Source organism: Neopsephotus bourkii, unplaced genomic scaffold (assembly GCF_033783945.1).
Source record: "Neopsephotus bourkii isolate Nb327-2 ecotype Australia unplaced genomic scaffold, CSIRO-AGI_Nbou_v1 NB_346, whole genome shotgun sequence".
NCBI classification, from domain to species: domain Eukaryota; kingdom Metazoa; phylum Chordata; class Aves; order Psittaciformes; family Psittacidae; genus Neopsephotus; species Neopsephotus bourkii.
The window spans coordinates 2,218,938-2,246,682 of record NW_026900852.1 but is presented as its reverse complement, the minus strand read 5'-3'; the positions used below and the strand labels follow the sequence as shown (position 1 = coordinate 2,246,682).

The 27,745-nt window shown below is 57.6% G+C and overlaps 1 protein-coding gene across 1 annotated transcript; it reads right to left on the bottom strand.

Moving 5' to 3' along the window:
• Positions 1–268: 268 nt before the first annotated feature.
• On the bottom strand, positions 269–27,318 carry SNRNP200 (small nuclear ribonucleoprotein U5 subunit 200). The gene is made up of 45 exons (XM_061348278.1): positions 27,216–27,318; positions 26,921–27,084; positions 25,267–25,438; positions 24,083–24,275; positions 23,840–23,895; positions 23,251–23,349; positions 22,370–22,522; positions 21,819–21,918; positions 21,499–21,635; positions 20,454–20,537; positions 20,086–20,259; positions 19,005–19,142; positions 18,726–18,881; positions 16,971–17,141; positions 16,180–16,373; positions 14,914–15,037; positions 13,944–14,093; positions 13,709–13,819; positions 13,124–13,255; positions 12,616–12,804; positions 11,487–11,684; positions 10,628–10,780; positions 10,454–10,534; positions 10,185–10,268; positions 9,416–9,522; positions 9,177–9,295; positions 8,824–8,978; positions 7,900–8,089; positions 7,056–7,229; positions 6,563–6,723; positions 5,412–5,639; positions 5,024–5,215; positions 4,771–4,949; positions 4,475–4,626; positions 4,169–4,277; positions 3,917–4,025; positions 3,630–3,819; positions 3,156–3,320; positions 2,878–2,999; positions 2,655–2,798; positions 2,396–2,572; positions 2,140–2,300; positions 835–916; positions 660–752; positions 269–564 (listed from the first exon to the last, which is right to left on the bottom strand). Exons 1-45 carry the CDS (start codon positions 27,258–27,260, stop codon positions 421–423), a joined length of 6,411 nt encoding a protein of 2,136 aa, XP_061204262.1. The 5' UTR covers positions 27,261–27,318; the 3' UTR covers positions 269–420.
• Between the last annotated feature and the right edge of the window lie 427 nt (positions 27,319–27,745).

The following is a 27,745-nucleotide window of genomic DNA, read 5'->3' as shown; positions in this document are numbered from 1 at the left end:
CCAACACCCCCAAGTCCTTGATCCTGGCACTGGGCACCTCCCAGTGTGTCCATCTCCTTCCCATGCCAGCAGCCCCCGGGTGCATGGCACAGGGTGGATGCGATGGCACCACCGGTGCAGCGCAGCTCCCATCCAAGCTCTGCCTTCATCACCCCTGAATGATCCTGTTTGAGCCCCACACCGAAGCCTCAGGCCTGGGGGCAGCCTTGGGGCTGTGCCTGTTCCCTCTTCCCCTTTCCCCGTCCCAACCCCAGCACAAAGGGCGAGGTGGGGCTCAAGGTTTATTCCAGGTTAAACCCCACTGTACAAAGCATCAACTCCATAGAAAATGAACCAAATCCAACGACAACACAAGGGGGGGGTAATGAATGTGCTGGTAGGGGTTGGGGGGTCACAACTTGGGGGTCTCCTCACCCCACATCAGTCGGAGTCGCTCTCGCTCTCGGCCTCCTTCACATCCACACTGAACTTGTACTCCTGGTCGCAGCCCATGTAGGCATCGCTCATGAAGTACAAGGTGTAGTTATGGGTCCCTGTGGCTGGAGCCACGAAATCCAACTTCACCTGCATGGGGGAGGAAGAGGCGGTGTTGGGGTGGCCATGGGGGGAACCTGCACCCCCAAACGCGTGGGGTTATGGCTGCCCCCCAACCTCCTCACCTTGGCTTTCTGCTGCAGCGTCAAGCGCTTGATGGAGATGAGGCTGTTGGATTTGGAGTCGCCGATCACCACCCACCAGCCCTCCTCGCGTTTCTGATGGGAGGCATGGAGTTAATGGGATGGGGTTAGCAGGGGGACCCCCCCCAAATCAGCAGGGTTGGGGTTCAGCACATACCTGTGGGAACAGGGGAGCGATGACGGGCCCCGTGACCTCCTCCTCACGCTCCAGCTGCACCAGCACCACCACAGGCCCCCCACTGCATGGACAGAGCCAAGAGGTGCGGTCAGGGCATCCCCCAGCACCAACACAGCACCCCAAGGGTTGGAAGGGACCTCGAGAGATCACCCGGTCCAACCCCCCTGCAGGAGCAGGGTAACCCAGAGTACATCACATGGGAACGTGCCCATGAGTATCTCCAATGTGGGAGACTCCACAGCCTCCCTGGGCAGCCTGTTCCAGTGTTCTGTCACCCTCACTGAGAAGAAGTTTCTTCTCCAGTTTAAGTGGAACCTCTTGTGTTCCAGTTTGCACCCATTGCCCCTTGTCCTATCATTGTTTGCCACTGAGAAGAGCCTGGCTCCATCCTCGTGACACTCCCCCTTTATATATTGATATACACTAATAAGGTCACCCCTCAATCTCCTCTTCTCCAAACTATAGAGACCCAGCTCCCTCAGTCTCTCCTCATAAGGGAGATGCTCCACTCCCTTCATCATCTCAGTTGCCCTGCGCTGGACTCTCTCCAGCAGGTCCCTGTCCTTCTTGAACTGAGGGGCCCAGAACTGGACCCAATATTCCAGATGGGGTCTCACCAGGGCAGAGTAGAGGGGAAGGAGGACCTCTCTCGACCTACTAACCACCCCCCTTCTAATACACCCCAGGATGCCATTGGCCTGCTTGGCCACAAGGGCACAGTGTCGGCTCATGGTCATCCTCCTATCCACCAGCACCCCCAGGTCCCTTTCCCCTTCACTCCTTCCCAGCAGGTCAACCCCAACCTGTACTGGTACATGGGGTTGTTCTTCCCCTGATGCAAGACTCTACACTTGCCCTTGTTGAACTGCATCAAGTTTCTCCTTGCCCAACTCTCCATCCTGTCCAGGTCTCACTGAGGGTACACTCAGTTCCCTCATTAAGGTCATTGATGGTATTAAACAGCACTGGTCCCAGTACTGACCCCTGAGGTGCTCCACTAGCCTCAGACCTCCAGCTAGGTTCTGCCCCATTGGCCACAACTCTCTGCCTTAATCCCTTCAACCAGCTCTTGATCCACTTCACTCCCTGCTCATCAAGCCCATGCTTCCTTAGCTTATCTATGAGGATGCTGTGGGACACAGTATCAAATACCCTACTGAAACCAAGAGAAACCGCATCTACCGCTCTACCATCACCCAGTTCCTTCCCCATAGAAGGCTGGTCAAACATGACTTCCCCTTGGTAAAACCCTGTTGGCTCCCCGCATCCCAGCCCCAGCCTCACCTCCGGATGCTCTCCTTCTCCACCACCTCATAGGAGAGCTCGATGTTGGGGTACCGGTTGCAGAAGCGAGCCACGTCAGCGATCTGCACATCCGAGAGCTGCAGCAGCGCGTTGCGGTCCTCATCCTCCATCTCCATGATGTCAAACACGCTCTCCACACCCTATAAGGACCAGGGGGGGGTGTTCAGCCCTGAGCCCATCCCATCCATCATCCCACAGCAAAGGGAGGACCACGGTGCCCCCAGTCCAGCTTCACCTTGTCCGTGCAGCGCTTGATGTGCTCGGAGGTGAAGTGAGGCAGCTGCTTGAGGTAGGAATCCTTGGACCACATGGCTTGGGTCACCATCTGAGCCAGCTCCATAGCAGCCAGCGCAGGGCTGAGCCACCCATTGCTGGAGAGCACATCCACGCAGGCCTGGATGAGCCGGATGGCCTGGAACAAGGGATGGGGATGGGTCAAAGAGGGGGTGATGCTGCAGTGGGTGACATAGGAAAGGTGGGATCCCCGTTGTTACCTTGCTGAGGATCTCCTCTGTGTCTGACTGCAGCTCGGCGCTCAGCTGCATGCGTGACAAGTGGGCCTGCAGCAGCAGGTTGGTCTTGATGTGGGGATCGTTGAACTTGGGGTTGGGCAGTTTGTGGGGCACCTTTTGGGCCAGCTACAAGGAGGAATGAGGAAGGCGTCAGTGGGGGACCAGGGGCTGGTTGGGTGCCGCAGCACCGGGTGCTGGCACTGACCTGCCGCAGCAAGTTGTCCTCATGGTGCCGGATGGGGATGTTCTCGTACTCAGCAGCGCTGGAGATGATCTCAATGAGGCCTCGCACCTTGGTCTTGGCATTGAGGGACATGCTGAAGAGCTCTGGGAGGGAAAGGGGGTGAGGGGAAAGCAGAGAGCATCAAACCCCATGGTGAAAGGGGTGCCTCCAAGGGAAGGGTTTGACGCACCCAGCACCCTGTCCCCATCACCCAATGCAGACGGGGCTGCTGCGTGGTGCCTGCCCCTCAGGACCCTCACCGATGGTGGTGTAGTTGATGTAGTAGTAGGCAGCGATCATCCCCAGGTTCAGAGGGGCCACGTCCATCTCGTCCTCGATGCTGATGCACTTGGACTGCTCCAGGTCGCTGAGGGTCTGTTCCACCAGCTCCGAGAGGTGATCCGAGAGGTGCCTGTGGGACACACCTGAGGGTGCAGCAGCGTTGGGATGGGGAGCACAAACAGCTCAGGATGGAGGGAATCTGCTTGAGGGAAAGCAGAGCCCGGAGGCCAGGATGCTCCAAGCCCTTGTCATGGAATCATGGTTTGGATTGGGAGGGACCTTAAAGCTCCAACCCCATCCACTGGAGCAGCTTGCTCCAAACCCCTGTGTCCAACCTGCCCTTGAGCACTCCATCACCTCCATGTCCCTCTTTGTGGTGATGCCCCACATGCACACACTGTGTTTGTGTGTGGGACACCCCAACAAACCCCGTTGCAGTGCCCTTTGCTCACCCTGCAGGTTGTAGTAGTTTGGGTTCTGCGTCATCCTGCGGTACAGGAAGGTCCAGGTGAGGTAATCCACTGCATCCTGCTTGTTCTCAATGGTCTTGGTGACGATCTCGGCGTTGAAGTGGTCGTGCATGCAATGGTCCAAGTGGGACTCCACGGGCAGGGGCTCATAGAGGAACTTCTTGAAGAAGTCCTATATTGGGAAGTGGTGAATGACCCCCGGGCAGCAGAGCTCTGGGGTTATCCATCCCCATGCAAGGAGCAGGAGCATCCCCCTGCTCCTCACCCACCTTCTTGGAGCCCTGGCACATGATGACACAACGGCCCTCGTCGTCCTGCAGCGGGCGGTTCGCGTGTCCCACCATCTGCAGCACGTCATAGATGGGGTAATCCACGTACCTGGGAGCGTTAATGGGGCTCTATGGAAAGCTGTCACCACCACAGTGATTCCCAGCCTTTTCCTGGATGCACATGGAGCCCTTTGGGATGAGAGAGTGCTCCACAGGGTGGATATTGGGGGGGGACACCCCACAAACACTCACGCGTGGATCTTGCCGTTGTAGTACTGCGTGTCCATGATGATGACGAGGTGAGCAGCGATGTTCATGCCCCAGCAGAGGCTGCGGGAGGCCACCATGACCTGCACTGCACCTGAAGAGCACGGGGACAGCGGTCAGAGCGATGCTGGGGGGCCCAGGAACCAAGGGGGAGGTTCTGTGCTCAAGTAAATGGGTCTCAGAGGTGCAGGAAGGATCCCCCCATAACCTTAAGCTGCTGCTCCTGCCCTGGGGGTGCAGCCCATCACAATGGGGGGGTTCTGTGCTGCGTCCCCATGCCACCCCACTCACCAGAGCTGAAGAGCTGCTCCACCACGCGCCGCTCCACGGCCGTCAGCCCCTCGTGCAGGTAGCCCACCCCATTCACCAGCGTCTCCTTGAGGGTGTTGTCATTCAGCTTGTCCAGGTAGGACACCAGATCCTTCTCTGCGCAGTGCAGGAACCTGCCCGAGATGGGGGGCAGAGACACCGCTGCCAGGCCCTGCCAGCACCTCAGGGACCCCTCTATGACCATTCCCCATTCCCGTTTATCCCCCACCCCAATAAACAGCCCCAGAACCCGTCCTCCGAGGCATCAGCACCGGTACCTTTGCCTCTGGATGTCGGAGGCGCACGTGGTGAGGATGTTGATGGCCGTGAGCCGCGTCTGCTTGCGTGATGGCACGAAGACAATGACAGGCTTCTTAGGGGAGTGCTTCATGATGGCGTGGTACACGGGCTTGGCCATGGAGAGCAGGCGAGTCTGCGTGTGGCTGATGTTGAAGCCCTGCAGGAGAGGAGCTGGCAGTGATGCCCTGCGCTCACCCAGCACCAAGGGCAAGGAGTAGGCCCAAAACCTACCTGAATATGGAGCTCGAGGGGTACGGGGCGCACGTTGGGGTGGAAGTTGAAGGTGGAGGTGGCACTGCAGCCCAGCCAGTGGGCCACGTCCTTGGCGTTGGAGAGGGACGAGCTGAGGGCCACGATGCGGATGGGCCGCTCGATTTGGGATGAGATGTAGCGCATGCGGGAGCAGATGACCTCCAGCACCGGCTGCGGGAGGGGGACACGGAGCTCTCCACACTGTGCTCACCCATGGGTGCTCACCCTTCCCAAAGGATCCAGCCCTCCCTTGGGGAAAGCCAGCTGGACAAGCTGACCTCAAACCGGGTAATGGCAATGAGCAGCCACCCACTACCCAGCCCCATAGCATGAGGAGCATCACTGCCTCCTCCCTTTGCAGGCTCACCCCGTTTTCACCCCCAATGAGGTGCACTTCATCCACGATGAAGAGGTTGACGTTCTGGACGTTCTTGCGCTGCTTCCAGCGTCGGGAGAGGATGTCCCACTTCTCAGGGGTGCTGATGATGATGTTCCCCTTGCCCAGCAGCTTCAGGTCGGTGCTGGTCTCCCCCGTCAGCAAAACCACCTTCTTATTGAGGCGCTCCTGGAACTTCTCGTACCAGTCCAAGAAGACCTGCCAAGGGTGATGGTGATGGGACAAATCCTACTGGATCCCTATAGCATCCCTGCAGGGGCAGCCAACAGGACCATGCTGGCAGCTGGGTGGTGTCTGTGCTCCTTCAGAGAGGGCACCACTAAAGGGAAGAGCCTGGAGTCACCCCGAGGGATGGGACAGCAAGGAAGGGGTGAGGAAAGGGAAAAGGGGATGAGGACGGGGATGTCAGCTACAGGCTGGGCAGAGAAGGGATTCAGAGCAGCCCAAGGAGAAGGACTTGGGGGTGCTGGTCAATGAGGAAATGAACATGAGCCGGCTTCAGTGTGTGCTTGAGCCCAGAAAGCAACTGTATCCTGGGCTGCATCCAAAGGAGTGTGACCAGCAGGTCCAAGGAGGTGATCCTGCCCCTCTATGCCCTTGTGAGACCTCACTTGGAGCATTGTGTGCAGTTCTGGTGTCCTCAACATAAAAAGGACATGGATCTGTTGGAACAAGTCCAGAGGAGGCCACGAGGATGCTCAGGGGCTGGAGCACCTCCTGTATGGAGCCAGGCTGAGAACATTGGGGCTGGAGAAGAGAAGCTGCGTGGAGACCTCAGAGCAGCTTCCAGTGTGTGAAGGGGGCCTATGGGGATGCTGTGGATGGACTCTTCATTAGGGACTGTAGTGACAGGACAAGGGGTGATGGGTTCAAACTGAAACAGGGGAAGTTTAGATTGGATATAAGGAGGAAATTCTTTCCTGTGAGGGTGGTGAGGCACTGGAATGGGTGCCCAGGGAGGTTGTGAATGCTCCATCCCTGGCAGTGTCCAAGGTTGGACAGAGCCTTGGGTGCCATGGTTTAGTGTGAGGTGTCCCTGCCCATGGCAGGGGGGTTGGAACTGGAGATCTTAAGGTCCTTTCCAACCCTAACTGTATGGTTCTCTATGGGGTAGCACTCACCTGCTCTGCCAGAGCCTCCATGGGGGTGATGTACACGCAGCGTCCCTCCGAGTTCTGGAGCAGCATCCTCAGGATGGCAAACTCAGCACAGATGGTCTTCCCACTGCCGGTGGGAGCCCCCACAAAGACGTTGTCATCGCTGTTATAGACCGTGTTGAACACTGGGGACGGGCAGACAACACAAGGGGAGCAGGTGAGCACAATCTACAGGGATTCCTATGAAAGGTCAGGAAAGAGGCAGGGAAAACGCAGCCTGGAGCCAGCCTGCACAACAGGGAAGGGCTGGGTAAGAGCTCAGCCCAGGATCCATTGAGTTAAAGAGGCTTTAGGGTGTCAGAGCAGCTCCTAAGTGTGAACTCCCCACTGGGCTAAGCCCAGGTAGGGACACATGGAGAGGGCAGAATCAGTTGGCTCCATCCCTGCATCCAACCCCTTCACAGAGACCAAGGTGCTGAGATGCAGCCTGGAGGAGGGGAGCAGAGGCAAAACCCACCCTGGGTCTGGATGGGGTTGAAGAAAGGGAACTTGTCCTGGTAGAGGCTCTCGAAGGCGCTGTTCCGCAGGGCTGACACGGGCAGGGGCTGCAGGTCCAGCAGCTCGGTGGGAGGAGGATACTTCTCCGGGAGGATGAGGTGCCGGAAGGAAACGGGCAGCTGGGTCTCACAGGCTGTTGGATATGGACAGGGTCTGTGAGCTCTGAGAGCAGCAGCACAGGGATTGCAGCATGGAGGCAGCAGAGAAACCCAGCCTGGGGTGGGCTGGAAGGGAGCTTAAAGCTCATTCAGTTCTATGGGCAGGGACTCCTTCCACTGGAGCAGCTTGCTCCAAGCCCCTGTGTCCAACCTGGCCTTGGGATGGGGCAGCCACAGCTTCTCTGGGCACCCTGTGCCAGCGCCTCAGCACCCTCACAGGGAAGAGCTTCTGCCTCAGAGCTCAGCTCAGTCTCCCCTCGGGCAGGTTCAAGCCATTCCCCTTGCCCTGTCCCTACAGGCCCTTGTCCCAAGCCCCTCTCCAGGTTTCCTGCAGCCCCTTTAGGCACTGGAGCTGCTCTAAGGTCTCCCCTTCAGGAGCCTTCTCTTCTCCAGGCTGCCCCAGCCCAGCTCTCTCAGCCTGGCTCCAGAGCAGAGCTGCTCCAGCCCTCGCAGCATCCCCATGGCCTCACTCCAACAGCTCCAGGTCCCTCTTGTGCTGCTGCCCCAGAGCTGGATCAGGGCTCTGGGGGGGGTCTCCCCAGCGCACAGCAGAGGCGCAGCACCCCCCGCCCTGCTCTCACCCCCCTAGGAGGGTCCTGCACCCCCCTGTGTGTACCCAGGGCTGCTGCTGCAGCAGGAACTCACAGAGCCAGCGGTCGGACACCACCCGGATGAAGTACTGGGGGGGCAGCGGCTCGAAGACGGGCACGAAGAAGGTGACGAGGTGCTCGTCCTGGGCGTACTTGGCCTTGAGCAGAAAGTACTCGTGGTGCAGGATCACTTCACTGTCCACATCCTCCACCAGGATCCAGAAAGCCTCAGAGGAGCCATGAACCTGAGCAAGGCAGGGGTTACCTTCACAGCAGAGCCTTGGTTCCCCCCCTTGAACACCCCCAGGAGCTGCACATCAGTGAATTCCCCACCATGGCTAAGCCCAGGTAGAGGAACATGGACAGGGCAGCTTCAGCTGGCTCCATCCCTGCATCCAACCCCTTCACATAGGGAGGATGTTGGTAGGAACATGGACAGGGCAGCTTCAGCTGGCCCCATCCCTCCATCCAACCCCTTCACATAGGGAGGATGTTGGTAGGAACATGGACAGGGCAGCTTCAGCTGGCCCCATCCCTCCATCCAACCCCTTCACATAGGGAGGATGTTGGTAGGAACATGGACAGGGCAGCTTCAGCTGGCCCCATCCCTCCATCCAACCCCTTCACATAGGGAGGATGTTGGTAGGAACATGGACAGGGCAGCTTCAGCTGGCCCCATCCCTCCATCCAACCCCTTCACATAGGGAGGATGTTGGTAGGAACATGGACAGGGCAGCTTCAGCTGGCCCCATCCCTCCATCCAACCCCTTCACATAGGGAGGATGTTGGTAGGAACATGGACAGGGCAGCTTCAGCTGGCCCCATCCCTCCATCCAACCCCTTCACATAGGGAGGATGTTGGTCCAGGGTTTGCTACACCAGCTCCTCACACGAGGTGAAGGAACCCCACAAGGCACTGAGGGGGTCAGCGTGGCCCCACAAACACCCTCTTTCCCAACATGGTGTTTCCTGAGCTCACCTTTTCATCCCATTGGAAGTCAGGAGTTATGGTGAGCTCCACTTTGAGCGTGGAGCGGGTGATGGGCTGCAAGTGGACCGAGAGCTCCAGCTTTGGGAACAGATGAACGTATTTGTGGATGGTTTTGCCCATCTTGGGCATCCGGATCAGCTCCCCTGTGAAGAGGAAGGCGCTGCCATCAGGACACACGGACAACGGGTACCAAACTGGGATGCAGCAATGAACCAGGGCAAATCCACCCTCCTCAGGCTGCACCAGGACCCTCCCCAAGCACAAGGCCTCCAGTGGCTGGGTCAGAAGGCAGCAGAGGAGGCCAGAGGCAAGGGGCAGCTCTCCCTGCTGTGCCTTGGTACCTATTTCATTGTGGTTCAGGTCATAGAGGCGCTCGAAGGGGAACGTCTTCTTCTCTATCTTCTTCACCACTTCATCAGGCAGCTTCTTGAACTGGCGCAGAGGACACATGGACTGCCACCTGCACCGTGGCCACACAGGCATGCAGTCAGAGGGGATGCCTTCAGAGCAGGCTCCTCACGCTGCCCAAGCCAGCATCCCACCAGGGATAAGCTCCCTCCAGCCCCAAGGGGGCACTCACATGCGCTTGTCGATCATCTTGCAGAGGTTCAGGGTCTTGTCGGTGAGCTGGGCCCAGCCCCGGTTCAGGACGATCTCAAAGATGGCCCTCATGAGGCGCCCTGCAGACTGGGGACACAGCAGCCCTCAGAGCCCAGCCCGGCCTCTCTGCCCCATCTGCCCCCCAGCTCCGTGTGATAACGGGAGTGTGGGGTGGAAGGAACCAGCTCCAACCCCTTGAAACGGGCACGGACCCCTTCCATAGAGCGGCTTGATCCAACCTGGCCTTGAGCACTGCCAGGGATGGGGCAGCCACAGCTTCTCTGGGCACCCTGTGCCAGCGCCTCAGCACCCTCACAGGGAAGAGCTTCTGCCTAAGAGCTCAGCTCAGTCTCCCCTCGGGCAGGTTCAAGCCATTCCCCTTGGCCTGTCCCTACAGGCCCTTGGCCAAAGTCTAAGTCCCCTCTATGAACTGAATTAAAGGTTCTCCATCCCAAACTCCCACAGGAGGAGCAATTCCATGATTCCCAACTGGTGATCGTGGCCTTGTGGGAGATTCCTATGGCTACACTGCAGTGCTCTAGAGCTGGATTATTCTGATGACAAACTGGAGGCCCCAGTGAAGATCCAGTTTACACCCTGGTAGGGGTGAGACCTCACCACTCACAGCTCTGGTTACTTCCAAAGCCATCTCTGAGCACAGACTGCACCACTGGGGCACAACTGGTTGAGGCAGGGCTGGGCTCCACACACCTGAATGGCAAGAGGCCCCATCAGGTTTCCTCCCTTACCTGGGTCACATACACCATGTCTGCCATGAGGGCAAACCCTTCCAGCTTCAGCTGGGAGATGAAGGCCTGCAGGAGCACGTTGATCTGCGGAAGGAGATGAGAGGCTCTCAGTCCCCATTGCACCAGTGCCCTGTGGGATCAGGGGGACTGGGATGCACGGTGGGACAGCAGGGATCACGGTGGCACCCTGCAGGTCAATGCACTCAACCAGAGGCAAGAAGCACTGCAGCATCCCTATGAAGCCCCCCTGAGGTGGAAGCAGGGCTCACCTTGGCACTGGGCTCCTCAATGCTCTCCTTCACTGGGATGGGAACTCGCTCCAGCAGCTTCTGCAGCTCCAGTTTCTCCTCCTGCAGGAAAGCAAGGTGGGAAAGGGGAGGACGGTGCTCAGAGGGCAGGCTCTGCTCCCTCCCCTGCAGGGCCAGGGCTGCCGGGCTCCCTACCTCCCTCACGGTGATGTTCCTGAACTCGGAGGACAGGGAGAACACCCTGAAGAGCTCGATTTCACTGAGGGTGGGCTTCAGGAGCTGGTTGTAGGTCTGCATGGTCTCGTTGGTGATGTAGTAGTGGCTGGCGATGCGGCCCAGCTCCGTCACCTGCCAGGGGACAACAGGAGCCACAGTGAGGCAGCAGAAAGGCACTGATGGCACAGACAGAGGTGAAGAGGAACTGGGGTAAGATCTTCCCATATCCCATCTCAGTCTCCCCTCTGCAGGTTCAAGCCATTCCCCTTGGCCTGTCCCTACAGGCCCTTGTCCCAAGCCCCTCTCCAGGTTCCCTGCAGCCCCTTTAGGCACTGGAGCTGCTCTAAGGTCTCCCCTTCAGGAGCCTTCTCTTCTCCAGGCTGCCCCAGCCCAGCTCTCTCAGCCTGGCTCCAGAGCAGAGCTGCTCCAGCCCTCGCAGCAGCTCCATGGCCTCCTCTGGACCCACTCCCAACAGCTCCAGGTCCCTCTTGTGCTGCTGCCCCAGAGCTGGATCAGGGCTGCAGGGGGGTCCCCCCAGAGCACAGCAGAGGGGCAGGATCCCCTCCCTGAGCTGCTGCTCACACTCAGGGGGTGCAGCCCACACCATGGACTTTATCCTTGAGATACAGCAGCAATCACAGCAGTGATGCTGAGGCTCAGGTTTAACAACAGCTCCTCTCTATGCTGGCAAACAGCTCCCAGGACCCACGGCCATGCCCAGGTCCGAGTGATGCAGCGATCCCTGGGATCCATATCTAACCAGTGGGATGCGTCTGTCCCCCTTCCCCTCACCCAGGGGGTGCTCCCATCACAGCCCCCATCCCAGCTCCTCTCTCACCTGGAAGTTCCCAGTCTTCTTGTCGTACTTGACCAGGTTGTTCTTGTCCAGCATCAGCGCTGCCGTGTGCACCAGGTCCAGGCGGCGCTGGTCCAGCAGAGGGTCCCCCTTCAGGTCATCGTGGGAGATGCCGTAGAGAGTGGGGGAGCGCAGCATCCGGATGTACAGGTAGGTGTATCCCAGCCAATTCACTGCATCCTAAGGGAACAATGTGCCCTAACAGCTGCTGGACCCCAGCATGCAGGGACAATGCTCCCGCTTGGATCCCAGTGCTCCAAGCACCAGTGTGGGATACGGGAGGCTGAGCCCAGCCAAATCCTGCTGGGTTAACATTGAACCAGAGCTTGGAAGCTCAGCAGTACCACAGACACCTCGTGTGCAGCACCAGGGAAAGATTAAGGAAGAACCCCAGCCTGGTTTGGGGTGAAGGGAGCTTAAAGCCCATCCAGCTCCAACCCCTGCCACAGGCAGGGACCCCTTCCAGTGGAGCAGCTTGCTCCAAGCCCCTGTGTCCAACCTGGCCTTGAGCACTGCCAGGGATGGGGCAGCCACAGCTTCTCTGGGCACCCTGTGCCAGCGCCTCAGCACCCTCACAGGGAAGAGCTTCTGCCTAAGAGCTCAGCTCAGTCTCCCCTCGGGCAGGTTCAAGCCATTCCCCTTGGCCTGTCCCTACAGGCCCTTGTCCCAAGCCCCTCTCCAGGTTCCCTGCAGCCCCTTTAGGCACTGGAGCTGCTCTAAGGTCTCCCCTTCAGGAGCCTTCTCTTCTCCAGGCTTCCCCAGCCCAGCTCTCTCAGCCTGGCTCCAGAGCAGAGCTGCTCCAGCCCTCGCAGCAGCTCCATGGCCTCCTCTGGACCCACTCCAGCAGCTCCATATCCCTCATGCACTTTCCCCCCCATGTCCTCCATGGGGAGAATTCCACCTGCTTGCAGTTACAGCAGGATCTACCCCTCCCAGGCTGGCAATCCGTGCTGTCCTTTCACATCTCTTCAAGCTTTGCACCCCAGGCACCAAAGGCTGCAGGTTCCTTTGCTCCCACACCTTCCCCTAACACTGCCCATCCTCTCACCCCTACAATTCCCATGTGCACAAGGAGCACACTTCCATAGGGAAAGCGAACATCCCCACTCACCTTGGCGTTCTGGACATTGCCAAGCACAGTCTCTGCATTGAGCATGTCTGGGAGCTTCGACACCATCTGGCTCTCAATGGGGAGCTGCTGGTTGAGCAGGGACAGGTAATACTGCAGCTCACCATGGGATGTGATGAGGATCCCCTCTCCTTTGGTGTCGTACTGAGGCCTCCCAGCACGGCCCAGCATCTGAAATGAGAAGGGGAAATCAGCTCCTCTGAGGTCTCCATGCAGCTTCCCTTCCCCACACCCCAATTTTCTTTGGGATACAGAATCATCCCAGTTGTGTCTGGGCAAGATACTGGGAGAGGAATCATTGCCCTCTTCTAGTGATGTGCTCCTGCTCTGCCCTCCCAGGGCTGAGCCCAGAGCAGCACATTGAGGCTGGCAATGGGAGCAGGCAGTAACTACCCTTAGCAAGCACCAAAGCAGAGCTTGGCTGGGCCTCAGTGGGGAAAGCAAATCCCTGCCCCGGGTGCTGGCAGCTCCTCTGTGACCAGGACCTCACCTGCAGGATGTCCAGAGCCCCCAGCTCGGTCCAGCGCCCCTTCTCAGGGCTGTAGACCTGCGTCCCCTTGATGATGACAGTGTGAGCAGGGAGGTTCACCCCCCAGGCCAGCGTGGCTGTGGACACCAGCACCTGCAGGAGCAAAACACCCATCAGAGCCAGGGAGAAACCAGTTCCTAGGGGGAAAAGGGATCTAAAATGCTGGGCTTGACATTAGAGCCATGCACAAAAGGGACCACGGCTGTGCCTGCCCCAGCAGCTCAGCTGAGGAACCTGAATCACCCTTTGCCATGCACTGATAAGGCAGCCAGGATGCTTCCCAAAGCAGCTGTGGATGGGGCAGCCTGCTCTGCCTTCAAACACCCAGCAAGGGCCTTGGGAGATGTTCTTGCCCTCCCTGCTCCTGGCCAAGTGCTGGGAGTTCCTATTCTTTATGTGCAACCAAGCCTGCTTCCATCAGGCTCCAGCTCCACAGGAGTGGGATGGGGTTGGATCCTCTTGATTTTCCCCAAAAGGACTAATGGGAAAACATGGCCCAGGTGTTTCCCTTGGGAAATGCCAACCAATGGAGCAACTCCTGCTCACCTGGATGTGCTTGTCAGCAAAGAGATCCTCCACCAGGGTCCTGTCCACCCGCGTCATCCCAGCGTGGTGAATGGCAAAGCCGTAAGGAAGGAGATCCTTCAGCTCCAGGTTCTGCAGCACAAACACAACCAGCTCCAGGTTGGAGAAGCAACAGGAGGAAGTGTAGATCCTATAGGGAAAGCTGTGAGACTGCACCCAAGTGGCAGCATCTTTGTGTGTGAAGAGCCCTGGTTACCTTGCACTGCTCAGCTTCGGTCCTCAGCACCTCGGTGGAGGCTGAGCCCTCCCTCAGGAAGAGGCCCAGGGTATCTTTCTCCAGACACATGTCCCTGATGGCCCGGGCTGTCTTCCCAGTCTCCTTCCTGGAGTGAACGAACACCAGGACCTGTTAAACAAGCAGATGGTTCCATTGCTGTGGTGGGAATCACCAGAGCTACAGCGGGCAAGGATGCTGGAGCCAACCTGGGGTTCAGGGGGGGAAAAGAGATCTACAACTAGTGTGGATGCCCTGAGCTCCTGGTGTGATGGGTATCACCACAAAAGCTCCATCATCCCAAAGAGGAAAGGGCATCCCTCGATCAGACACCTGGTACAGGGAGGAAAGCTCCGTTCCTTCCTCTCTTGGGTACCATCAACCACCTGAACCCACTCTCTTGTCCACTGCAGCATTTCTGCAGTGACAGCACCTTGGAAGAGTCCCACAGCAACAGCCAGGACCCAGGATGGTGTCAGGAACAATCCCAGCCTGGTTTGGGTTGAAGGGAGCTTAAAGCTCACTCAGCTCCAACCCCTGCCACAGACAGGGACCCCTTCCACTGGAGCAGCTTGCTCCAAGCCCCTGTGTCCAACCTGGCCTTGAGCACTGCCAGGGATGGGGCAGCCACAGCTTCTCTGGGCACCCTGTGCCAGCGCCTCAGCACCCTCACAGGGAAGAGCTTCTGCCTCAGAGCTCAGCTCAGTCTCCCCTCGGGCAGGTTCAAGCCATTCCCCTTGGCCTGTCCCTACAGGCCCTTGTCCCAAGCCCCTCTCCAGGTTCCCTGCAGCCCCTTTAGGCACTGGAGCTGCTCTAATGTCTCCCCTTCAGGAGCCTTCTCCTCTCCAGGCTGCTCCATCAGTCCCCAGAGCCTGTGTATTGCTCCAGCCCAGGGGCAGGACCTTGCCCTTGTGGAGCTCCCTCATGTTCCCACTAAACACCAGTGTCAGACCTGGTTCTTCCCTGCGTGCTCCATGATCTTCTCATAGACGATCTCATTCATGATCTGGAAGCGTTTGATGGCTTTCTTCTCTGTGATGCCCACATAGGTCTGCTCCAGGGGCACTGGCCGGAAGCTGGAAGGAAGCAAGAACAAGTCCATATAGGGCAGAAGGATGGGGTAACCCTGACACAAAGGTTCTGCCAAAGGCATCCTGGATCTTGTGCTCCCAAGTTCTATTTGCTTCCTCTGGGCATTGATTTACATGGAGAGATGATGGTTCCAGTTCTGCCCAGTCTAACAGGAAGGAACAGTAACATGTACCCCCATGTCCTGGAACCCATTTGTTATGCACACATTCAGGAAGCAAAAATGGAGTTTTGGGAATGGCCATAATCCTATTTTGTGCTTCCTTCCACCAGCTCCTGCAGCACAGAGGTAGAGCAGAGCTCATCTCTGCTGAGAACTGAACGGGAGACAGCTTCAGTGTGTGCTGGGTGCACCCCCAGAGCGTGAGCAGCAGCGCAGGGAGGGGATCCTGCCCCTCTGCTCTTGTGAGACCCCCCCCTGCAGCCCTGTGTGCAGTGCTGGGGTCCCCAGCATAAGGACATGGAGCTGGTGGAGCGAGTCCAGAGGAGGCCACGAGGATGCTCAGGGGCTGGAGCAGCTCCTGTATGGAGCCAGGCTGAGAACATTGGGGCTGGAGAAGAGAAGCTGCGTGGAGACCTCAGAGCAGCTTCCAGTGTCTGAAGGGGGCTGCAAGGATGCTGGAGAGGGGCTCTGCATCAGGGACTGTAGGGATGGGACAAGGGGTGATGGGTTCAGACTGAAACAGGGGGAGTTCAGGTTGGAGATAAGGAAGGAGTGATTTATGTGAGGGTGCCCAGAGAAGCTGTGGCTGCCCCATCCCTGGCAGTGCTCAAGGCCAGGTTGGACACAGGGGCTTGGAGCAAGCTGCTCTATGGAAGGTGTCCCTGCCCATGGCTGGAGAGTGGAACTGGATGATGTTAAGGTCCTTTCCAACCCCAACCATTCCCTGATTCTATGATCTGCCTTCTCCAAAGCATCTTTGTGCAAGTACAACCATGCAGGAACCCTGGCGCACCCTTTGAGGCTGGATTTAACTGCTCCAGTCCTAACCAGGCACTTAGCAGCACATGCAAGGACCAAACTGATGTTGAGAGAAGGCTGAAGGTCTGATGGGACCCTGGAGCCATCTAACAGGAGGGAGAACACCCCCAGCTCTGCAGGAGGCTCTCTCCTAGACTGGCTCTGTACCTGTTATCAAAATAGAAGAGGCCTTTGGCCGGGTCCACACGCAGGAAGGTGGCCACGTCCTCATAGTTGGGTAGGGTGGCACTGAGCCCCACCAGCCTCACGTCCTCCTGGGTCATCTCGATGTTGCGGATGGCTCTGGCCACCAGGGACTCCAGGACGGGTCCTCGGTCGTCGTGCAGGAGGTGAATCTCATCCTGAAGGTGAGGAGCAGCGTTATCCCCCATCCAACCAGCCCCATTTAACACACTGGGGGATGAGGTTCTTAGTGGACCTGCTTGTGTGGAGGCTCACAGGTTAAAGTCATGGAATCAAGCAGCTCATCCATCCAACCATACCCCAGCCCTGCCAAGGCCACCCCTGCCCCATGGCACTGAGGGGGTGTGAGCACCTGCAGGGACCCTGCCCTGGGCAGCCTGTTCCAATGCCTGAGCACCCTCTGGGGCAGGAATTGTTCCTCAGCTCCATCTAAACCTGCCCTGGTGCAGCTTGAGGCCGGTTCCTCTTGTCCCATCCCTTGTTCCATGGGAGCAGAGCCCAACCCCACCTCCCTACAACCTCCTTTTAGGTAGACAGCAATAAGGTTTAGTGGTGGCTTTGGTAGCCCTGGGGTGAAGGTTGGACTTGGATGCTCTTAAAGGTCTTTTCCAACCTTTTTGATTCCATGATCCTATGATTCAAAACCCAAGTCTCTCCACAACCAAGCACCAGGAGCATCTTTAACCCCAAACCCATGGTTGGGAACGGTAAGGGCCAACCCCACAGCGCCCATCCTCACCCCAGTGTGTGCTCACCAGTATAACCAGCCTCACGAGCTGGGTGTAGGTGCGCTCGCCTCCCTTGCGGGTGATGATGTCCCACTTCTCCGGGGTGCAGACGATGATCTGCGTGGCGCTGATCTCCTCCTTGCAGAGCTGGTGGTCCCCCGTCAGCTCGGCCACGGTGATGCCGTAGGTGGCCAGGCGCTAGGAGCAAGCCCCAAGGCTCTTACCTTGGATCAGTGTGTGCCCTGGGATGCTCCCAGACCCCCTCAGCATCACCCCAGTGAAGCATTGGGAGAGCCCCATGGGTTTCACAGCCCATGCTGGCAACCAGAGCCCATATGGGCAAGCACAGAGCCTGGTGAGCAGAGGCTGCACCGTGACTAAAGCCAGCCCAAACCCATCCTCTCCCAACAAGCTCCTGCCTGAGCTTAGCTCCTTCTGGAAGCACAAGGTGAGAAGACACCACAATGGAGCTCATCCTCCCCAGCCCCCAGCTCAGACAGGGCAGGACCAAACCTCTCCTTCCCTTCCCAAAGCTGCCCATCACCTCCAAACCATTCCTGACCTTCCCAAAGCTGCCACCATCTCCAAACCATTCCTGACCTTCCCAAAGCTGCCACCATCTCCAAACCATTCCTTCCCTTCCCAAAGCTGCCACCATCTCCAAACCATTCCTGACCTTCCCAAAGCTGCCATCACCTCCAAACCATTCCTGACCTTCCCAAAGCTGCCACCACCTCCAAACCATTCCTGACCTTCCCAAAGCTGCCACCACCTCCAAACCATTCCTTCCCTTCCCAAAGCTGCCACCATCTCCAAACCATTCCTGACCTTCCCAAAGCTGCCACCACCTCCAAACCATTCCTGACCTTCCCAAAGCTGCCACCATCTCCAAACCATTCCTGACCTTCCCAAAGCTGCCACCACCTCCAAACCATTCCTTCCCTTCCCAAAGCTGCCACCACCTCCAAACCATTCCTGACCTTCCCAAAGCTGCCACCATCTCCAAACCATTCCTGACCTTCCCAAAGCTGCCACCATCTCCAAACCATTCCTGACCTTCCCAAAGCTGCCACCACCTCCAAACCATTCCTGACCTTCCCAAAGCTGCCACCATCTCCAAACCATTCCTGACCTTCCCAAAGCTGCCACCATCTCCAAACCATTCCTTCCCTTCCCAAAGCTGCCACCATCTCCAAACCATTCCTGACCTTCCCAAAGCTGCCACCACCTCCAAACCATTCCTTACTTCCCAAAGCTGCCACCACCTCCAAACCATTCCTTACCTTCCCAAAGCTGCCACCATCTCCAAACCATTCCTGACCTTCCCAAAGCTGCCACCACCTCCAAACCATTCCTGACCTTCCCAAAGCTGCCACCACCTCCAAACCATTCCTGACCTTCCCAAAGCTGCCACCACCTCCAAACCATTCCTGACCTTCCCAAAGCTGCCACCATCTCCAAACCATTCCTTCCCTTCCCAAAGCTGCCACCATCTCCAAACCATTCCTGACCTTCCCAAAGCTGCCACCATCTCCAAACCATTCCTGACCTTCCCAAACCTTCCCACCATCTCCAAACCATTCCTGACCTTCCCAAACCTTCCCACCATCTCCAATCCATTCCTGACCTTCCCAAAGCTGTCACCATCTCCAAACCATTCCTGACCTTCCCAAACCTTCCCACCATCTCCAATCCATTCCTGACCTTCCCAAACCTTCCCACCATCTCCAAACCATTCCTTCCCTTCCCAAACCTTCCCACCATCTCCAATCCATTCCTTACCTTCCCAAAGCTGCCCACCATCTCCTGCACCAAGGACCTCATGGGTGCAATGTAGATGATCTTGAAGTCATCCACGTTGATGGTACCGTCGATGTTGATGTGCTTCCCGATCTCCCGCAGCATGCACATCAGCGCCACGTTTGTCTTTCCAGCCCCCTTGGAACACAACCACAGCCAGAGCCATCAACCCCCCATTATCCCCAGTGAAGGATGACCCCCAGCAGGCCTTTGCCACTGAACTGGTTCATCCTTTGGGATGCCATGGTGCTGGATCCATACCGTGGGTGCACACAGCAGGAGGTTCTCATCCGACTCCAGTGCAGCGCGGTAGAGCTTGCTCTGAATCCGGTTGAGGGTTTTGAAGCCCTCGAAGCCAGCCTGGGCGTACTTGGGCAGCTTCTCCACTGACACCAGTTGCTGGGAAGGGAAAACATGGAATAGAATCATGGAATAGGTAGGGTTGGAAACATGGAGCTCAGCACCTTGGTTCCAGCACCTTGCAGGCAGCAGGGAACAGGGGAAGAGACTGACTGAAGACACCTGGGGAGCAGCAAGGTGATGTTGTCTCTGCATCCTGGGATGGTTTGGGATGAAGGGACCTTAAAGCTCACCCAGCTCCAACCCCTGCCACGGGCAGGGACCCCTTCCACTGGAGCAGCTTGCTCCAAGCCCCTGTGTCCAACCTGGCCTTGAGCACTGCCAGGGATGGGGCAGCCACAGCTTCTCTGGGCACCCTGTGCCAGCGCCTCAGCACCCTCACAGGGAAGAGCTTCTGCCTCAGAGCTCAGCTCAGTCTCCCCTCGGGCAGGTTCAAGCCATTCCCCTTGGCCTGTCCCTACAGGCCCTTGTCCCAAGCCCCTCTCCAGGTTTCCTGCAGCCCCTTTAGGCACTGGAGCTGCTCTAAGGTCTCCCCTTCAGGAGCCTTCTCTTCTCCATCTGAACCCCCCAGGTCCCTCAGCCCTTCCCCATCACCCCTGTGCTCCAGGCCCTGCTCCAGCTCCATTCCCTCCTCTGGCCCCGCTCCAGCCCCTCAATGTCTCTCTTTCAGTGAGGCCCCCAGAACTGAACACAGGGTTCAAGGTGCAGCCTCCCCAGTCACAATCCCTGCCCTGCCCCTGCTGCTGCACTGGTGCTGACCCAGCCCAGGATGCTGGGGGCTGCGTGGGCACAAGCTCAGCTCCATCACTCAGCTCCTTTCCCATCAGCAGTTTCCAGCCCCAATCCCTTAACCCTGCAGCACTGCAGGGGTTGTGTTGGCTCAAGTGCAGGCCCTGCCCCTTTGCCTGTTGAACCTCAGCATCAGCCCCCTCATCACCCAACACCCCTTGTGCTACTGTAGGGGAACAAGCAGGGCGCCCACCTCTTCAGAGCCGAAGGGCTTTGGCTTCAGGGCAGGGACGTGCACCTCCTCGTAGCCCTTGCGCTGCCGGCGGAAGGAGCCGTCGGGGAGCTGGCATCTCTTGTTGGCCATGAAGTGACTCCCTTGGGCAAACACCAGATCCTCCAAGTCCAGCACCTGCCGGGGAGCCAGCGCCTGGAGAGGGACAAGGATCATAGAGCCCATCCTGGTATCTTCACCCGGGGCAAAGGGAAAAGCAACTGCATCCGATGGGCAGGGGCCTCTTGAGCGCATCAGGGGCTTGTGCTTGGTCCCTCCTGGCCCACATCACTTCAAGTGCTCTTTTAGCACTTCATAGGGATGATTTTGGGGTTTTCCAAGGGTTTTACCTCTCCTCCTTGGTCCAGATCCATGGTCTCCAGGTCAGTGTCCATCCGGGACTGACGGACACGCTCCCGCCGAGAGCGCTCCTCCTGTGTGAGCAGAGAACTCAGCCCTAGGGAGGAGCAGCTGAGCCCCGTCCATGGAGCCCCCCATGGCCTCACACAACCACAGTGTCCCTCTATCGGTGATCCCCTGACCACAGCTCATCCGTTTTGGCACTACAAACCAGTGCCCCCGAGGGCAGGGCATAAACTTGTCCTTCAGGAGAGGTGATGAAGGGAACAGGAGCAGATGAGGCTGCTTCTGTGGGCACCCTGTGCCAGCGCCTCAGCACCCTCACAGGGAAGAGCTTCTGCCTAAGAGCTCAGCTCAGTCTCCCCTCGGGCAGGTTCAAGCCATTCCCCTTGGCCTGTCCCTACAGGCCCTTGTCCCAAGCCCCTCTCCAGGTTCCCTGCAGCCCCTTTAGGCACTGGAGCTGCTCTAAGGTCTCCCCTTCAGGAGCCTTCTCTTCTCCAGGCTGCCCCAGCCCAGCTCTCTCAGCCTGGCTCCAGAGCAGAGCTGCTCCAGCCCTCGCAGCATCTCCATGGCCTCCTCTGGCCTTGCTCCAACAGCTCCAGGTCCCTCTGATGCTGCTCCCCAGAGCTGGACACCCTGGATCTCATTGAGCTTCTCTTAACCCAACACCCCCAAGTCCTCCTCAGGCGGCTCCATCCATCCTCCCCCAGGCTGTCCCTGTGCTGGGGCAGGGCCTTGCACTTCTGGTACCTTGAGCATCACCTCGAAGAGGCCCAGGGTGAGGCAGTGCTGGTACAAGGCAGCCACCACCAGCAGGAACCGTGATGCCTGCAGCTATGGGCAGTGTGGGGAACGCAGCCATCCGAGTGACTCAGACCCCACACGTCTCCCCCTCAGCATCACCCAAGCAACGTTCCCTACGGGGCTGAGCTTCCAGCTGAGTCAGGGGCTCCTCAATCCCACACAGCAAACCCTACCATAGCAATGGCTCCACAATCCCTCCTCTCACCCATCCCAAGGCTCCCTCAGCCTTACCCGGATGAGATCCTCCTTCTCTGTCTCGTGCAGCTGATACAAGAACTTGGACAGCTCAGGATCTGCTTCCATCTTCCCCATTATCCTTTCTTTCTCTGCTTCGCTTTGGGCACTGGCCAGCAAAGTGCAGTAGAGGACTGAAGGAGGGAAATAAAGGGATGGGAAAGGTTGGTGGGGTGGGTGAATGGTTGAACCAAATGGAGGGAGCAAAGAACAAGGCCCAAGGTTCATAAAGCACCACCGAGGGCAGTTTAAAAGCCTCAGCTTGTGCTGGAATGACCTCAGAACAGGAGGAGAGCAAGAAGGTTAAAGGCACTCACTCATCATCCGGTGCTGCCGCAGGACCTTGATGAAGTCGAAGGTGTTGAAGCCCAGGAGCAGCACGAGCTGGTTCTCACATTCCCGGTCATCACTGGCAGTCTGGGAGGAGGAGGAAGGAGGAACCATGAGCTCCGTGCCCCATATACAACCAGAACCCTGCTTCCCAAGGAACTGGACTCAGCTCAACAGCAGCTCCACCCCACGAGGTGCCCAATCCAGCTGCAGGTGACATCCCCATCCTCTCCAGCTCTCCTTTATCCCAGCTCATGGGAGCATCAGCACAATCAGCAGAGGAATGGATCCAAGCTATGATGATCTCCCAGCACACAGTGACAAAACCCCAACCCCTTCCCTTTGGAGGGAGATTGCTGGGGATGAAGACCAGTGCCACCCAGCCCAGCACCCATCTATCTCAGTGCAAGCACAGCACATCCACAGCTGCATTCCCTTCCAAAGAACATAGGTAAGGAGTTGTGGGGGTCAATTCCTGCTTCCAAGCAGAGCAGGATTCCAAGGCCACCACAGCCATGTGGATCTGGGAGCCACTGACCTTCAGGATCTCCAGGACTTCATCTGCCTTCTTCTGGGAAACGATGGCATCATCATAGAAGCGGCTCAGCTGGCGCTGGAGCCAAAAGGCGTCGATGTCTCGTGGGTGCAGATCCTTCTTCTTGGAGCTCATCAGCTCCCCCGAGGCCACCAGCTTTAGGAAACCCCACAGAAATGTTATTTTCCATGGAGAGGGAAGCAGGAGAAGGACCCTGTGCTCTAGGGGAGTGTGTGGGGCTGTTCCCTGCCTGCAGTGAGGAGCAGAGAACCAGCAGATGTAACTGTGCAGCTGCCAGAGCATGAATCCTGGGATGGTTTGGGTTGGAAGGGAGCTTAAAGCTCACCCAGCTCCAACCCTTGCCACGGGCAGGGACCCCTTCCACTGGAGCAGCTTGCTCCAAGCCCCTGTGTCCAACCTGGCCTTGAGCACTGCCAGGGATGGGGCAGCCACAGCTTCTCTGGGCACCCTGTGCCAGCGCCTCAGCACCCTCACAGGGAAGAGCTTCTGCCTAAGAGCTCAGCTCAGTCTCCCCTCGGGCAGGTTCAAGCCATTCCCCTTGGCCTGTCCCTACAGGCCCTTGTCCCAAGCCCCTCTCCAGGTTCCCTGCAGCCCCTTTAGGCACTGGAGCTGCTCTAAGGTCTCCCCTTCAGGAGCCTTCTCTTCTCCAGGCTGCCCCAGCCCAGCTCTCTCAGCCTGGCTCCAGAGCAGAGCTGCTCCAGCCCTCGCAGCAGCTCCATGGCCTCCTCTGGACTCGCTCCAACAGCTCCAGGTCCCTCTTGTGCTGCTGCCCCAGAGCTGGATCAGGGCTCAGCTTCAAGGCTCCAATTTGCACCCCTGCCCCTGCTCCAGACAGCCCCAAACGATGCTCCCCAAGGGCTCACATTGGCCGAGAGGGTGCAGCGCACGACGGCCTCGTCTCCCTCCATGTCATCGTCGGACGCCTCGTCCCGCACTTCACCGTAGATGTCCTCATCACCTTCCTATTGGAAAGAGAGTGCAGGAAGAGCCTTTTACAAACCTCACAGAAGCTTTTCCTTGGTAAAGATGAGCGATTTGGCAACTAATTCCCAAAGGGAAGCTGCCTCCTGCTTCCCCCAGGAGCAAAGGGAAGGACCATGGGAGATGAGGTCTCCTCCCCACAGAGCTTTGCCAGCACCTCCTCCAACCACCTCCCATTTATCTCCCATCATTCACACAGCCTCTTCCAAGAAGCAACCCCAGGCAACGCTTCCAGCTCCTCCTTCCCCCCCACATCTAAAGATCACCATCTGGTTCCCACCATCCTGCCTCACGACAAGCCTGGCATGAGCAGGATCATCACCAGACCCTCCCCAAGGAAGCTAAAATAACCCAGTGTGAGCCAATGCCCACTTCCCAGCGGGATTGAGGTTCCACAGTCCCTGTGGAGCAGCTCGGATCAACGGGACAAGGCAAAGACCCCATTGCCAGCCTCAACCCCTCATCTCCTACCTCCTCATCAGACTCAAACTGTACGTTCACCCCATAGGTCTCATCGATGTTGTCATCTGCAAAGAGAGAGGAGCTCATTCACTAGGGAATTATGGGCACAGGTTATGGATCCACGTGCACATCCATGCCTCAGTGCATCATAAAGAGGAGCAGAACCTGGTTATGTGGTTTCCCTGAGTGCAAACATGACCCCAGAGCAGCAGTAACCCCGCTTCCTGCCCCATTCCCGAAGCCATCCCATACCCATGTTCTGGATCTCCTTGTCTCCGCCGTAGTCGGTGATCTTCTTGCCCAGGTTCACCAGGACGTGGTAGCGGGTGTCATCGGTCTGGCCCAGCAGCAGATCCACCTCCTTCCTCCGCTCCTTGTCCCGCAGCTTCTCGTTCTTCAGCACCGCCAGCACCTCGTCAGCAGCTCCACACAGGATGTCCCGTGGCTGGGGAGGAAGCACAGGGAAACCACACCTGAGAGGTGCCCGGTGCCAGCCCCATGGAGCTCAACAAGGGCAAGGGCAAGGTCCTGCCCCTGGGTTGGGGTAATTCCATGCACAGACAGAGGTTGAGTGGAGAAGTGACTGAGAGCAGCCTGAGGAGAAGGACTTGGGGGTGCTGGGTGAGGAGAAGCTCCCCATGAGCCAGCTTCAGTGACTGCTTGAGCCCAGAACCCCCCCGTGTGCTGGGTGCACCCCCAGAGCGTGAGCAGCAGCGCAGGGAGGGGATCCTGCCCCTCTGCTCTTGTGAGACCCCCCTGCAGCCCTGTGTGCAGTGCTGGGGTCCCCAGCATAAGGACATGGAGCTGGTGGAGCGAGTCCAGAGGAGGCCATGGGGATGCTCAGGGGTGGAGCAGCTCCTGTATGGAGCCAGGCTGAGAACATTGGGGCTGGAGAAGAGAAGCTGCGTGGAGACCTCAGAGCAGCTTCCAGTGTCTGAAGGGGGCTGCAAGGATGCTGGAGAGGGGCTCTGCATCAGGGACTGTAGGGATGGGACAAGGGGTGATGGGTTCAGACTGAAACAGGGGGAGTTCAGGTTGGAGATAAGGAAGGAGTGATTTATGTGAGGGTGCTGAGGCGCTGGCACAGGGTGCCCAGAGAAGCTGTGGCTGCCCCATCCCTGGCAGTGCTCAAGGCCAGGTTGGACACAGGGGCTTGGAGCAAGCTGCTCCAGTGGAAGGGGTCCCTGCCCATGGCAGGGGTTGGAGCTGGAGGAGCTTTAAGGTCCTTTCCAACCCAAACCATTCTTTGATTCTATGAAATACAGAATCCTGTTGGTCCCTCTCATTTGGGACCCTTATGGATACCCCGAAAACCACCATCACAATGCACCTAAACCCCAAAACCACCACCGATGAAGCAAAGCCACCCCATGGGATGACAGAGAAAGATTCACAGCTCCTAAGAGCTCGATCTCTGAATCCATTCCCATCCTCACCTGGTCACCAAGAGCCGCCTGAATGAAACTCAGCAGCACCTCGTAGGTCTCTCGGGTCTCCTTGGTTTTGGGTTTATAGATGATTCCCACCATCTCATCAATGCCTTCAGACAGCAGCGTGTAACCCTTCATCTTGTTGATGTCGTGCCTGTCCTCGTCACGCTTCCTTCGCCTGGGGACAGGGGCAGGGAGGGCAATGGTCACCCCAAGCACATCCAGGCTCTTTATTTGGTCAATAAAGGAGAAATCCGGGTCTTTTAACGTTCACTTCCATTATAACTTCCCAACATGGATATCCAATGAAGACAGCAGCTTCCAGCTGGGGGGGTTCTGTGCTCCCACCACCACATTGTTCCCACTACAAAACCCTCCCAAACCCCTGCAATTCGAGGTTGGGTTTAGTACCCAACCAAAGCTGTGTTAGGAATACCACATTCGCTGCGATGCCGCATCCATTCCCGTGCCACATCCATTGTAGCACCACATCCATTCCCATGCCGCATCCATTGCAGTGCCACATCCCTTGTAATACCACATCCATTCCCTTGCCACATCCATTATAGTACCACATCCATTCCCATGCCACGTCCATTGTAGTACCACATCTATTCCCATGCCACATCCCTTGTAGTACCACATCCATTCCTTTGCCACATCCATTGTAGCACTACATCCATTCCCATGCCACATCCATTGTAGTACCACATCCATTCCCAAGCCATATCCATTGTAGTACCACATCCATTCCCATGCCACATCCATTGTAGTACCACATCCATTCCCATGCCACATCCATTGTAGTACCACATCCATTCCCATGCCACATCCATTGTAGTACCACATCCATTCCCATGCCACATCCATTGTAGTACCACATCCATTCCCATGCCACATCCATTGTAGTACCACGTTCATTCCCATGCCACATCCATTGTAGTACCACATCCATTCCCAAGCCATATCCATTGTAGTACCACATCCATTCCCATGCCACATCCATTCCCATGCCACATCCATTGTAGTACCACATCCATTCCCATGCCACATCCATTGTAGTACCACATCCATTCCCGTGCCACATCCATTGTAGTACCACATCCATTCCCATGCCACATCCATTGTAGTACCACATCCATTCCCATACCGCATCTATTGTAGTACCACATCCATTCCCATACCGCATCTATTGTAGTACCACATCCATTCCCATACCGCATCCATTGTAGTACCACATTCATTCCCATGCCCCATCCCCTACAATGCCACATCCATTGCAGTGCCACATCCATTGTAACACCACATCCATTCCCATGCCGCATCCATTGTAGTACCACATCCATTCCCATACCGCATCCATTGTAGTACCACATTCATTCCCATGCCCTTTGTGTTTTTTTGTGTTTTTGTTTGTGTTTTTGTTTGTGTTTTTGTTTGTGTTTTTTTGTGTTTTTGTTTGTGTTTTTGTTTGTGTTTTTGTTTGTGTTTTTGTTTGTGTTTTGTTTGTGTTTTTTTTGTGTTTTTTTGTGTTTTTGTTTGTGTTTTGTGTTTGTGTCATCCCCTACAATGCCACATCCATTGCAGTGCCACATCCATTGTAACACCACATCCATTCCCATGCCGCATCCATCGCTCCCCCCCGTGCTCTCCCACTCACTTTGCCCGCCGCTCCTCCTGCATCTGGGGCTTGGTCCTCTGCGCCTTGTCCCCCATGCGGGTCCCCTCCAGCTTGCCCACCAGGGACAGCACCTCCCCCGTGGGCTCATCCCGCCGCGTCCGGTCGATCAGCGAGCGGTCGGCTTGGAGCACGAGGTTGGAGTTCTGCGAGGGGAGAGGGAAGGCGGTGACAGGGACCGGGGGAGCACACACGGAGCGGGTTCCAGCCCATCAAACCCATCCGTGCTTTAATTAAAGGGGAAGGGACCAGGACCCCCGCACCGCCCCACACTCACCGCCTTGTACTCGTACTGCAGGCTGCGGGCCGTGACGTCCGCCATGGCTGCACCGGGAGCAGGCCGCGCCGCCGCTCACCGGAACTTCCGGCTTAGGCGGAAGTGGGACCCGAAGGAGGCATCTCCGGGACGCAGGAGAACTACAGCTCCCAGCATGCGCCCGGAGAAGAGGGGCGGACCCGGGAGATGCTCGTTCTGATTGGCTGGCGATGCCCCCCTCCGCCGCGCTGATTGGTTGTGGTGGGTATTTGAGTAGTTGATGGTTGAGGCTTGAAAAGCGTGAGGGCGCTGTGGGTGGGCGGGAGTAGCGCACGGCGCGTCCGGCTCCTATTGGCTGTCTGCGGGCTGAGCCCCGCCCTTTCCTCACGGCCCCGCCCCCGTGGCTGTGGTGAGGAGCGGACGCCATTTTGGGGGTCTGCGCTGAGGGGAGCAGGCACAGGGGAATGGCGTCAAGTGAGAGGGGAGACTGAGCTGAGCTCTTAGGCAGAAGCTCTTCCCTGTGAGGGTGCTGAGGCGCTGGCACAGGGTGC

Coding starts and splice junctions, on each gene's coding strand:
- SNRNP200 (XM_061348278.1), bottom strand. CDS start 27,260: ATGGCGGACGTCACGGCCCGCAGCCTGCAGTACGAGTACAAGGCG. Junction 12,805..13,123: donor GGGCTCTGGACATCCTGCAG/GTGAGGTCCTGG, acceptor TTCTCATTTCAG/ATGCTGGGCCGTGCTGGGAG. Junction 6,724..7,055: donor CAACCCCATCCAGACCCAGG/GTGGGTTTTGCC, acceptor GCCCGTCCCCAG/TGTTCAACACGGTCTATAAC.